The following is a 14,449-nucleotide window of genomic DNA, read 5'->3' on the forward strand; positions in this document are numbered from 1 at the left end:
ACTCTTAAATGAGAGTATGAAGGATTCTTACCAGGCCACACTTTCTCTGGAATTTCAAAATTCAGTGGTACTAATGGTGATCTGTTAATTAGATAGTAGGTGGCACGAACAGCTTCTCCCCGGAATGACTTTGTTAACCTAGCCATACTGATCATACTTCTGACCTTCTCCATAATAGTCCGATTCATTCTCTCGACTACACCATTATGTCGTGGGGTGCGAAGGACTGTCTACTCATGCCAAATGCCATGTCCTCTATAGTAGGCAGCAAACTCTCGAGAAGTATACTCACCTCCATTGTCTGAGTGAAGACATTTCAACTTCTTTCCTGTCTCACACTCTACCATGGCATGAAACTCTTTGAAGTGATCTAAAACTTGATCCTTCATCTTCAGGAAATAAACTCACACCTTCTGAGAAGCATCATCTATAAAGGTTAAGAAATATCTATTGCTACCTAGAGATTCCTCTACCAAAGGTTCATAAACATCATAATGTACCAGACTAAGCAATTCTGATCTTCTTGTTGAAGAGAACTTAAATGAGACTCTGTGTTGCTTACCATACAAACAATGATTGCAAGGATCTAACATAGCATCCTTAAATAATGATAAGCTTTTTATTCATCAAGGTAGACAATCATTTCTCACTCATGTGACCGAGTCTCTGGTGCCACAGATTTTAAGATACCTTTCCTTCTGTAATGTTGAGGCTATCTACACAAATTTTCATATGAGTCTTGTAAAGTGTTCCACAAATATGTCCTCGAGCGACAACCATAGCACCTTTTGTCATTTTCCATATGCCGTTGTAAAAGTGGTTGCCGAAGCCTTCCTTGTCAAAGGCTATTCTTGAGAGCAAATTGAGCCGAAGGTCTGGAACATGTCAAACATCCTTCAAAGTAATTATATGTTCAACGTTGGTCTTTATCTAAATATCACCAATTCTAGCGATCTTAGTGAAGCTGTTATTTCCCATCTTCACTGTGTCAAAGTCTCCTGCTTTATATGTTTTGAAAAACTCTATATGCAGAGTAACATAGTTAGATGCTGCAATATCTACTACCCATTCGACTTCTTGGCTTGAAGTGTGAAGGCATGATTCTTCATGTGTGGAACAATATGCCACTTCTTTTCTGACTGTGACTAAAGTTTCACCATCCTTCTTCGACTGATTGCTTTTCTGTCCCTGCTCTCACAACATCTTCCTACAGTACTTCTTCAAGTGTCCTTCTCGGCCACAATAATGACACTTGTATGTTGGCCTCCTTCCATTTGTGGATCTGCCTCTGCTTTGGCTCCTGCCTCTCCCCCTATCATGAGTACCTTCTTGCTCTCTCCCCCGTTTCTCTGTGACAAAGGCATGTGTTTGATCATTGTCAATGTCCTTCCTCCTGGCCTCCTTGTTAAATAGGGCATCAGTCACCATAGACATGGTAAGTTTGCCGTTAGGGGCTGAATTACTGAGAGAGACTACTAGTGTCTACCAGCTGTCTAGAAAAGAGCTAAGAAGTAAAAGTACCTGTTCTTCATCCCCTAGTTGTAACTCCACTGCAGACAATTAGTTTACCAAGTTTTAAAATATACTGGTGTGCTCGACTACAGAAGTTCCATTCTTCAACTTCAAATTCACCAAACGCCTCATCAACAAGGCTTTGTTCCGACTAGTCTTGGCTTGGTACATGTCCTCCAGCTTCTTCCAGGGAGTGTATGCATCTATCTCTTGTGCAACATGATGGAAGACAATGTGATTGATCCATTGGTGGATTTGACCGATCGTTTTCCTATTCATCTTCTTCCATTCTGCTTCTTTGGTGGGATTAGAATTCTTTCCTTTGGCATCTAAGGGGTTAAACAAGTCCTTGCAATTTAGAAGATCTTCCATTCGAGGTCTCCAAAGTGCATAGTTGGTGGCAGTAAGCTTGATCATCGCTCCCAAATATGACTCGTCCATTGACATCTTGTCTTGCAAAAAATTGGAGTTGAATTCAGAAAAATATAGTCCATCAGTGTGTCCGGAATTGTAAAAAATGTTGGGTTTGACTCTTCTCGGGTCAAAATCTGAATCTTCAAAATTTTAGGGTCAAAGTGCAATTTCCAAAACTTCTAGGCCAATTTACAAATATCAAAACTTCTGGAAAACCTACAAATACCAAAAATATAGAGGTATTTCTGCAATTTCAAAAAAGTCTTGGACCGGTGCTGACGTGGTAGATATGATGATATGGTAGAGAGCTGGCTGATGACATGGCAGGGTGATGTGGCATAGTTAGGCTATGAACTACGCTCAGCAGCTCGTCTCTCGGCTTGGCTCAGTTCGCTGCTCGTGGCTCAGAGCAGCTCGGCTCGACTAAGGCGCGTGGATGGGGCGTGTTGGTTGACTCGCGCATGAAAACCTGCACAGAAAATTTGACCGGCGCGTGGGGGCACGTTCGGCGGCTGATGGAGGTTTGGTTAGGCTCATTCTCTTCGTCTCGATGAGATCTACCTTCTGATATGCTCAAATACTTTGTTTGATCGTTTTGATGGCGAACCCTATATCTAGATCTTTGCTCTAATACCACTTATTGTGATCCTTTGATCATGAAAGACACACAAAACTAATACAGAAAAGTAAACAGAGACAAAAGCACGAAAATTGAGAAGAAAAAGATGTATTATATTATAAAATTTATACAACAAAAAAACTTCTCTCAGCCTCTCTCAAAAGCCTGTATTTTCTATACTGTGTGTTATGTGTGATCTTACAAGACTGAAAATGAGTATCTATTTATAATGCTCTCTCTAGGGTTTCTAGGGTTGAAACCCTAATGGGCTTGGGTTTTAGGAGATAAAAGGCTGGACTCGACATAGTTCACATTCAAATAGAATAAGGGATGAAAGCTCACAAAGATTTCGAAAGGAGGGAAGGCTGATCAAAAACTTGTTATTAGATAGATCTATCCATCGAAGTCTTGGACTATGTAAGGAGGGAAGGCTAGCAAACTTGTTATAAGAAAGATCTAAAAGGTTAAGCCTTGGAAAATGAAAGGTAGTTGTGAGGAAATCCACTTCTGATAGATTACAGTTTTGAAGATCTAAGTCAAGAAGGGAAAGGGTCATTGGGTTGTGTAAGCGTTTATTAGGCATTGGTAATACACCATACGATGGACACTTGATCAGTTTTTGACAGGAATCAAGATCAAGTACATGAAGATTTCGTAGATTATAAATGTTGGATGGAATATGCATAAACTCTGAACAAGCAGATAAATGTAGGATACGAGGCCAAACCATAAGCTCAATTGAGGAAGGCAACTCTTCAAGGGCAATGCCAAATAAATCCAGTCTTCGTAAAAATCTCATTTCTTCAACAATATTGGGAAAGCTTTAGAGTCTTGAGCATCCTTGAAAATCCAATGTTCTTAAATATTTGGACACCAAATTCCTTGGGAAAATACTAAGGTTGTTGCAGTATCGAAGGTCCAAGACAATAAGCTTGGTAAGAAGTCCAACAGACTCATGCATCTCAACCAAACTTGTACAATTGTCAAAATAGAAACTCTCAAGATTTGGGGCTATTGATAGGTCAGGGATTTTCTATAAGAACTTAGAGCAACTAAAATTCAAAACTTTTAGTCTTTCAAAATTCTGTAAACAAAATGATAAGAAAAAATAGAAAATAATTAATGAGCTAGCCATCAAGAACATAACAATGTAATTCGATAAACTAACATGGTATTTCTACCTTAAATCCTTTGTTGAGTCGATGGATATGGCTATGAGGCATGTTGATTATGACAAGTTGTTTTGAACTAGAATTGAAGGGCAGAGTGGGAAAATGGTATCCAGGCAAGTCAATTAACCTTAACTCATTTGGAAGATATCCAATGCTTGTAGAAAGGACTACATTAGCAAATATTAGTAGTCGAAGCCTTTGCATTGTTTTGAATGATTTAACATTAATGTATAGAGTTCTCAATTTAGGCAACTTCAGTATAATTCCTTCAATCAAATTTGTACCCTAAATAGTTTAGAAGAGATCACATTATATATTAGAATTAGAGACTAAAAAACATAGTCTAATTTTCATACTGAAAGCACAATATTTAGCAAAATCATTTTAGAAGTCTAAAAAATATAGTCTAATTTTCATACTTAAAGCATAATATTTAACAAAATCATTTTAGAAGTTAATGCAAGGAGCTAGTAGATGAGGCTTACAGTGTTTTCTGAGAAAATGTGAAAAACACCATCTGGAGACCATAATCTACTCTGTTTCTCAACTTCAAGGGATTCCTGGCTAACAATTTCCTTGCCCACTTTTTCTATCAAGTAATGCATTGTTAGCCTATTGTTCTGTACATTTATGAGGGACAAATTTGTAAGTACTCCGATTCCAATGATTGGGCAGAAATTACTACTTCCAAGTACATTGAGTAAATAATCTTTGTCCTCTCCAACAAAGAAACATGCAATATCAAGGAAAAGAGCTTTCACATCATCCTGTAAAGCATCATAACTAATTTTTATTATTTCATATAATTTCTTGTTCGGCTTCTTTTCTAAATCATGTAATGCACTTTGCCATTGATCTTTTGTCCTACCAATCAGGAAGGAGCCCAATACTACAAGAGCTAATGGAAGGCCACTAGCATAGCATATGATACGATATGAGAGTGTAAGGTAATATTCAACAGGTTTCTCCCTTTTGAAAGCATTCCTACTAAAGAGTTCAAAAACCCTCTCATATTCCAATTCCTTGACTCAGATGTTCTCTTAACTTCATGAGTCATTAGCAAGTGTTTATTCCTAGTAGTTATGATGATTCTACTTCCTTGGCCAAACCACTCTTGCCCTCCTGCTAATGTCTCTGACTGATCTAGTTCATCAGCATCATCAAGAATGAGAAGTACTCTTTTGTTGCAAAGTGTTTCCTTGATGTTGTTGATACCTCTATGAATTTTTATCCCCAAGCATGTTAAAGAGAATCATTTCTTGTAGTTGGACAAAACCAAGATGCTGTTTTGATGTTTCTCTTACGTTTGCAAGAAAGCTACAAGCTTCAAAGTTATCAGTAAATTTATTGAAAACAGCTTTAGCAATAGTGGTCTTTCCAATACCACCCATTCCATAAAGCCCTCTGAACCACACATGCTTATTTGCAACATCTATTAGTGGTTCCAAGTCCTGTAAACGATCCTCAATTCCAACTGGGTATTTGGCAACATGTAGAGGTGTACGATTCAATTTGGTCACTGTGGCTTCAACAATTCTTTGGACCAGTTCAGATTCATCTCTACACATTAAGAAAAAGTATCTTTCAATATTAACTTTGCTGTGATTAATATTCACGTATATGGCTGTCAGTTTTAAGTATAAGCAAATATATTTTTCCAAACCAAGCGTATATCTTTCAAATTTTTTAAACTCGCTACCTGTGTGACTAAAACTTCTAACACCAACAATATATATTTTGAGTTAGTAAGACATGTACATACCCTTTGTCTAAATGCCATCCAGATAGAATGAAAGCTTTGTTTAAAGAAATCTTCCACTTGGGCAGCTTTTCCTTGGAAATTTTTTCTTATTGAGCTAATGCTTCTCCAAACCTGCCTATCTGGTTTCTTAAATCAGAAGGATCCACATAAAGAAAGACTAGCCAAACCTGTTGTCCACGTAATTCTAAACACTTGAGGATCTCCACCAGTTCATCCACACACCATGATGAAGATGCATAGTTTTTTTAGAAGATGATGATGGATATTTTTGACCATCTAATTGCCTCAGTAAGTGAAGGTGAAATTTCTTCCCCCTCCCTCAGCTCCTCATTGTCAATGAAAGTCTGAATTCCCTTGTGCTGCAAAGCGCTATAAACATGGCCTATAAAATTGTTGCGAGTATCTTCACCTCTGAAACTCAAGAAGACATCATGTTGGGTTCCATGGACACTGGAAGAAGAGGAAGACAAAGAGGAAGTAGCAAGCAAGTGATCCATTAAAAATAAATAACGCATGCAGTTCAATTCAGTTCAGTTGCCTTAGCTTTTTCTACTTTGTTTCTTTGCTTTATTTATTTATTTTTTAATGTTACTGTTAATTCAATAATTGAATGATATTTTCTTAGTAACTTCCAAAGACGCACAATGGCATTTTGGAAGATGCCCCTTTCTTTGCAGCTCGTCAATGAGGTCCATCGAAAGGTTTAAGGCTAGCACGTGGACACTAACCAACCAAAGGGACCAGATATTTTTTTCTTTTATGCCATAAAAAATAATAATAAAATAAAATAATATCAATTAGTATTTTTCTTATTAATTAGCATTATATTGCTCCTTTAACACTCGTAATTTTTTTGGTTTGCGTTCTATTGGAATGGATTAAATTAGGTTGAAAATGATAAATGACATTAAAAAAAATTGAAATGGGTTTGGTACTAAAAGACAAACTCTTCTAACAGATGTTGATACCACTATGCATATTGACTGAGCTGGAACCTTCAAAATCATCAGCAAACTTTTTGAAAACAGCTTAAGCAATGGTGGTCTTTCCTATATCATCGATTCCATAGATCTATAGTGGTCTTTCCTATACCAGCAATTCCATATATCTCTATGACTCTCACATCATCATTCTTTCCAAATCCAGCACATATTAGTGGTTCCAGTTTGTCTAAGCGGTCTTCAATTCCAACTGGGCATTTAGCAACATGTAGAAGTGTACGATTCAATTTGCTCAATGCAGCTTCAACAATTCTCTGAATTAGTATAGATTCATCTCTGTCCATTAAGAAAAATAAACCGCGTGGAAGACTTGATATATTGATATAACGAAAGAAATTAAGTGTATATCTTTATAAGAAAGACATGTCAACACTACAAAATGAAATTATCATTAGTTGCCGTAAGTCAAGTGTCTAGAAGTCTAAATTTTAGTAACTAAAAAGTTTTTTTTTTTTTTTTCCCTCCATTGTAACTAAAAAATATTAGTTACAAATTAAAGAGGTGTGTGACTAAATGGTTTGTAACTAAAAATGTATTAGTTATAATATGTAGAAACAACATGGCTTGTATGGAAACTTCAATAAAAGGAAACTCAATATAAACGCCATGTCTGAATTTTTTGGGATATAGAATAATTAGTTTAACATAGTTAGTCAGTAAAGATGCAACAATATGAAGAATAGCAAAACTGAACCATGTTTTAACCTAGTTAAGTGAATAGTAATGAAAAACAATAGTAATAATAACAGAAAGTTATAATTAAGGAAATGTACATACTCATTAGCTAAATGCCAGCCAGATAAATTGGAAGCTTTGTTCAGAGAAACCTTCCAATTAGGCAACTTTTGCTTATTCTTGTTGGAATTTTCTTCATATTTAGCTAATGCTTCTCCAAAATTTCCTCTGTCATTTGTTACTTCAGAAGTATCCACACCAAAGAAGAATGGCCTAACCAATTGTCCTAGTGATTCTCGACAGTCAAGGATCTCGACAAGTTCATCCAAACACCATGATGAAGATGCATAGCTTTTGCAGAAAATGATGATGGAAATCTTCGATCCTCTAATTGCCTTAATAAGTGAGAATGGAATTTCTTCTCCCCGTCTCAGCCCTCATTGTCAATGAAAGTCTGAATTCCCCTGTTCTTCGAAGCTCTATAAAGATGGCCGATGAAATTTCCGCGAGCATCTTCTCTGAAACTCAAGAAAACATCATCTAGTTGTGTTTTATGGGCTCTGGAAGAAAAAGTGGAGGAAAGCAAGTTAGCCATGCTAATTGCAAGTGTATTATTATCATTTTATTTCTATTTTTTATTTTTTATAGACAAGTATTCTAGATTTCAGTGAGGATGATAAAGGCAATAAATTGATGATATGATCTAGGTAACTTCCAGGAAGATGGGAAAGAAGAATTTGCAGTGCTTAAAGACGAGGACTCGCACATTCTGCCAATCAAGGGACTAAAATTTTAGGTTACTTCATGATAATGCTTCTTAGTTCTTTTTGGCTAAGTGCTTCTTTTTAATATATAAAGTAAAAAGAACTCTCTCAACTATACTTTATTAATTTAAACAGTTCAAACAAGATTCTTGGCAAGTCTGATTAAATATCATTAAATTAAACGAGAAAAGCTCCTTCCACTTATAGTGCATACGTGTTAAGTACCTTTAAATTACTTTTTAAATTACTTAATTAACTTGATTCACACATCTTAGAGATGACTGGTGGAAAAAAACAGAGTAATTGGCAGTTTCATAGCATATATTGTATTTTGTCTTTCTTCATCAATGGTTAATTTTTCTATTTACTAATAACATATGAAACTGCAAATGCTTCTGATAGAGAGATTGATGGCAGAATTGTACTGTACCTTGGTGTTAATTAATGCTTCCAGTTGACCCTGCATACCCTTATCCTAACGTTTTTCAGAGTGATAAGTGATAGAAAAAATCAATGGCAATTAACTTTAACAAAAAACCAATGGAAGGACATAGATATGATCAAATTTGAAAGTTTTCAGAAATGGATTTTTTGCTGTGTATGTTCACGTCAGATTGCACAAAAATTTATATCTATTCAGATTTCAAATGAAAAAGCAAACACGGACGAAGATATTATTTTCTGTCATCGCTATCACTGTATATTTTCCAAATATATGGAAGTGTTTGGTTATTAGAAGTTGGCTACTTCTTCTTCCTCGTCTCTGTTTCTGATATGTTGGTTCTCACTGGTGCACGTTACGTGTCTGCTGTTGCAAAGTACTCCAACTGAATCGGTTTCCACCACTAGCAAAATCACCAAAGCTTCTGTCAGTAATATGTGAAATGGGATTAGAGACTTTGATCATATTTTTATATTTTTTATTGTTTTCTTTTTTCAATAATGATCTCATCTCGATCCAATATAGTATGTGAATCTCACGTGCACAACTAATCTAGAGGTAGGTTATTCTGTGTAATAATTCAAATCAGGTAAAAAGTGAGACTCTGATTTTGCTAACATCGTTTATATTCCTGAGGACAGTAGTTTTGGTGTACTTGAATGGAGAATATGACAACACTCTTAAAGAAAAATTCTAGCAGTGAGATAAATAAGAGCCATATTCCCAGGTTCTACTGAAATATTCTCTCTTCTAAGAGAGCCTGCATGCGAATCTCTTTCCTGAAGTAGTTCAAATAAAAATTTTCTTATTTGTTTGCTCCATGTTTCAGAGACAGCACAAATGATTACTACAGTTATACTCTTCTACATTTTTGAAGGTAAATACAAGGATATTGATCCAGTTACTGACTTATGGCGAAGCTAGTCTGGAATATGAAATCCTCGAAGGATAACATTGAATACGAAGTCCCTTAATGAACCCTGCAACTTAATGGAAATTATATCTAACACAGACACACATATACATATAGATAGATAATACTACTGGTGAAAATGAACTTGGCCATGATCTTGGATGGAGTTTCGACCAATGAATTTCAGGAATTTGGAGGCACATTGAAAGTAAAACCACGGAGAGAGAGAGAGAGAGAGAGAGAGAGAGAGAGCAACCAGGTCACTGGAAATGATCTTAGCTGTGATCTTTCATGGAGTCTCTATCGATGATTTTAAGTCAATTTCTTCTATATTCACTCCACATCTTGAAGCTCTGGAATTTCCTGAAGCAGTTGACAATTAGATAAAGAAAGATATGAAAGATTAGATAGCTTTTGAAAGTAGGGAAGGCTGATCAGAAGCCTGTTATTAGACAGATCTAACTACTGAAACTTCAGAGTATAGAAGGAGGGCATGCTGAATCTGATAGATCTAACCAATCAAGCATTGGAAAATGAAAAGCAATCACGATGAAATCTACTTCCTCTGGATTACAATATCGAAGTCTCAAGTGGGAAAGAGAAAGGAACTTTGAATTGTTCAATAGTTCACCATAGGCAATACTCTACACATTGAAAATTTGATTAGTTTTGTACAAAAACCAAGATCAAGTACATCAAGATGCAATAGCTTATTAATGCTAGTTGAAATATATACATAAGCTTTGCACAAGCACATATCTATATCTAGTAAAACTTGAAAATAAAGCTCAATTGAGAAAGGCAACCATGGTATAGCATTGTCAGATAATTCTAGGATTTCTTTAAAAATTCCAGTTTTTTTTCAACAATATTTGGATTTCATTTGTGAAAACTCAAACACTTTCCAACAAAACCTTTTCCTTCTTGGATCTGGACTGTCTACTTTTTTTTTTCTCTGCCTTTTTATGCTTGTCCATCTTTTTTCCAAAAAAAGTCGTTGGTTGGAGGTGGCTATTTTTTCTTGCATGCTCTCAGTGTTTGGTATTTTGATCCTACAGGGTTCACAATGCCTCTTCTGTTGCGAACTAAAATCGTGTCGGTCTCCATAAAGATAACCATCAAAGCTTCTTTTACTCGGTGAAATATTATGATGAAACTTGTCTAGATCATGAGAAGAATGAGAGTTTCGATCATTCAAGATGTCATCTTCTTGATCCCATAGTACAAGGGTCCCACACCTAGAGACAACCTTTTTGGATTTCACAAGGCCAGAAAATGAAATTCTGTATATGCTAAAATCCTTGACTGGAGTATTAAAGGGAGAAATAAGACTAGCAGCTGGGAGATAAAAAAGGTGCATATTCCCCGACTTCATAGAAAAGACAACTCTAGTGTAGACAGAGCACGTATGAGACTTGTCAATTTCCTGATCAAATGATAATTTAACTCTTTCGCTTGCTGCTTCAAAGACAGCACAGATAATCACCCCTGCCAAATTCTTTGACACATTTGAAGGCATAATGAAAGAAATGGAATTCCCTTCACACTTATGGCTAAACCAGTCTGGAATATCACCTCCTGGAATTACAATCTCAAATTCGAAGTCCTTTAAGAATCCCTGCAACTCAATAGAAACCATTCAAACCATTAGTTTGACATATATCATATATAAGTGGATGAGTTTTAATATGCCTGGAGTGTGATTAATGTGACAAGTGTTAAAGGTACTGTTTCAATTAATTATTTAAAAGCGAAAGTTAGTAAGTGAAGTGATAACCCTTAGCGCTATGACTTAACGGAATTACATGGCTTCCAAACAATGGGAGGTAACATGGTTTTAAGTTTTAACTGATGCATCAAACTTGTTTAATACACATATGTATGTGAAGGAGAGAAAACTCTTGAATATATTGAATTAATCTTGGGATTATTTCCATAGGGAGATTTAAAGAGGCTGAGCCAAAAACAATGACCTCTCTCACTCTCTCTATATGGCCCAAAACTCTGCCTCTCTCTGTAGCAAATCTCCTCTTCTCTTAGCATCCAGAGCATAGAAAACTCAAAAACCCAGCTTCAGAAACATTACTTGGATTAACAAAAAAAAATATAAATGAAAAAAATTGATGAAACAGAAATTCAAAAAAAATGATAATTAAAAATCAGTGCTAAACCATTACTTGAATTGAAAAAACAAAAATGATGAAACTGAAACCTGAAAACACAGGTCTCACAAAACCCAACTCCAGAAACAGTAGTTGATCAATTGAAAAATCAGTAAGAAATAATAAATGATACTCAAATCTGAAGACACCCTTGAGCTGCATCCATTGTGTATTACTTTCTCCATTCAGAATGAAACCCACTCTGTATATATAATGTGAGAGTGCGAGAGAGATCTGCATGCCAGTGAGAGAGGCTGGTTCTGTATGTCTACATGCATCTTAAACTCCTTTACACGTACATGCATACATGCATACTTACATACATACGTGCATACATGCATACAAAAAAGAGGAAGAGAGAGACAAACCATGTTATTGGATATGATCGTGTCCATGATCCTACCATGAGTGTCAACCAATGATTTGCAGTCACTTGCATTTACTCTCATTATGGATTTTGGAAGTTCTGGAATCTCCCGAAGTAGTTCACAGTTGGATAAATCAAGATCTGAAAGGTTAGAAAGCTTGCAAAGGGAGGGAAGGTTGACAAACTTGTTTTTTGATAGATTTAACCAGTTAAGAATGGGAAAGCTCTCAGGAATTGTGAGGAAATCTGCTTCACATAAATTACAACTTTGAAGATTAAGGGCCTTTAACATGGGAAGCACAAATAGATTTGATGTTTGGACCTTAGGAATGAACTTGGGGCTGTGGAAGAGTTCATCAGGTTTCAAGTTTAGAACATTCTTTGGAAATTTATACAGTTTTGAGCAATGACAGAAAGAAAGCACTTCAAGTTTTGATAGCTTATAAATGCTAGTTGGAATATGCACGAGGTTTTTACAGAAGATTAAGAATAACTCTTTAAGGCTTACTAGAAGCTCAATTGAGGAAGGCAGCTCTTCTATGGAAGTGCAAGATATACTTAGACTCGTCAAGCATTTCATTTCTCCAACAATGTTAGGAAAGTTTTTGAGTCTTGAACATCCATGAAAATTTAGTATTCTAAAAGATTTTGACACCAAATTCCTTGGAAAATTCCTCAGCTTACTGCAAAATTGAAGTTCCAAACAGACCATCCTACTAAGATACCCAACAGACTCATGAATCTCAACTAAACTTGTACAGTAGTCAAGTATTAAACTCTCAAGATTTGGGGCTGTTGATAGGTCAGGAATTTTGCTTAAGGATTTAGAGTGACTTAAATTCACAACTTTCAAATTTTCAAAATTCTGCAAACAAAATATGAGGAAAAAAACATGTAAATAAGCTATATAGAATTTATATATACATATAACAATGTAATTATGATACATTAAGGATGTCCCAAAATAAAATTATATCGGGGAAAGTTATAATTGTACCTTAAAGTGTTTCCCCAGTTCATGGATATGGCTACAGGGCATTCTGAGAATGACAAGTTTTTTGGGACCAGAATTGAAAGAAAACGTAGGAAATGAGTATCCCGGCAAATCAACAAACCTTAACTCATTAGGAGCATATTCAATGGTGCTAGAAAGGACTATGTTGCTCAAAGCAAGCAGTCGAAGCCTTTTCATTCCTTTGAATGCTTTAGCATTCAAGTGTAGAGTTCTTTGTTCAGGATACTTTAACATAATGCCTTCAATCGAATTTGTTCCCTAAATAGTTCATAGGAGATCAGCACATGTCATATCAAGAATTAGAGAATAAAACATAGTGTAAATATATCTTCTGACATCAAAAAGCACAATACATGTATAAAATTGTGTTAGAAGTAAATTATTTAAAGGGAGCTTGTAGATATATATAATTCTTACTTTTTTTTCTGAGAATACATGAATAACATCATCCAGAGACCATAGTCTACTGTGTTTTCCAGCTTCAAGGGATTCTTGGCGGACAATTTCCTTACCCACTTCTTGTATCAAGGGATGCATTCTCAGCTTGTTGAACTCAATCTTTATAAGAGACATATCTGTAAGAACTCCCATTCCAATGATTGGGCAGAAATCACTACTGCCAAGTACTTGGATAACAAAATCTTTGTCATGTCCAACAAAGAAACATGCAACATCAAGAAAAATGGACTTCTCATCAGCCTGCAAAGCATCATAACTTATTTTCAGTATTTCATACACCTTCTTGTGCGGTTTCTTTTCCAAATTTTGTATTGTACTTTTCCATTCGTGCTCTGTCCTGCCACATAGGAAGGAACCCAATACTTCTAGAGTTAATGGATGGCCACTGGCATAGTTTACAACACGATGTGATAGCACAAAGTAATCATCTACAGGTTGTTTCCTCTTAAAAGCATTCCAACTTAAAAGTTCAAGAGCTCTTTGATGATCCAATCCCTGGACCTCATATATTCCATTAGCTCCATGAGTGGTTAGTAAGTGTTTATTTCTAGCAGTGATGATGATTCTACTTCCTAAGCCAAACCACTCATGCCCTCCCGCTAATGTCTCCAACTGACCTAGTTCATCAACATCATCAAGAACTAGAAGTACTCTTTTGTGACAAAGCCTTTCTCTTATAATGTTGACACCTCTATGAGTATTTCCAACCTTCAAATTTCTATTTTCCAAGATGTCAAATAGAAGCATTTCTTGTAACTGAACCAGACCAAATTGTTGCTTCGACATGTCTCTAACATCTGCAAGGAAGCAAGAACCTTCGAATTCATTGGTGAATTTATTAAAGACAGCTTTAGCAATAGTGGTCTTTCCTATACCCCCAATTCCATATATCCCTATGATTCGCACATCATTCTTTCCAAGATCTATCAATGTACTCAATTCATGTAAACATCCTTCAATTCCAGTTGGGTATTTGGCAACATGTAGAGGTGTATGGTTCAATTTTGTCAATGCAGCGTCAACAATTTTTTGGATCACTTGAGATTCATCTCTAGGACACATTAAATTAAAATAACTGTGAGAATTACTAGATATATAACTAGAATAAAAAAAAAAAATCACAGATATTAATTAAAGACTTACATTACATTAGTTTAAAACTATAGGGTATT

The 14,449-nt window shown here is 35.7% G+C and overlaps 1 protein-coding gene and 1 pseudogene across 1 annotated transcript; both read right to left on the reverse strand.

Moving 5' to 3' along the window:
- Positions 1-519: 519 nt before the first annotated feature.
- On the reverse strand, positions 520-9,753 carry LOC107419523 (disease resistance protein RPV1-like; annotated as a pseudogene).
- A 136-nt stretch (positions 9,754-9,889) lies between these two features.
- On the reverse strand, positions 9,890-14,339 carry LOC107419491 (disease resistance protein RPV1). The gene is made up of 4 exons (XM_060815087.1): positions 13,236-14,339; positions 12,801-13,076; positions 11,805-12,668; positions 9,890-10,892 (listed from the first exon to the last, which is right to left on the reverse strand). Exons 1-4 carry the CDS (start codon positions 14,337-14,339, stop codon positions 10,137-10,139), a joined length of 3,000 nt encoding a protein of 999 aa, XP_060671070.1. The 3' UTR covers positions 9,890-10,136.
- Positions 14,340-14,449: the final 110 nt, after the last annotated feature.

The sequence above is a fragment of the Ziziphus jujuba genome, chromosome 2 (genome assembly GCF_031755915.1).
Source record: "Ziziphus jujuba cultivar Dongzao chromosome 2, ASM3175591v1".
In the NCBI taxonomy this organism is placed as follows: Eukaryota; Viridiplantae; Streptophyta; class Magnoliopsida; order Rosales; family Rhamnaceae; genus Ziziphus; species Ziziphus jujuba.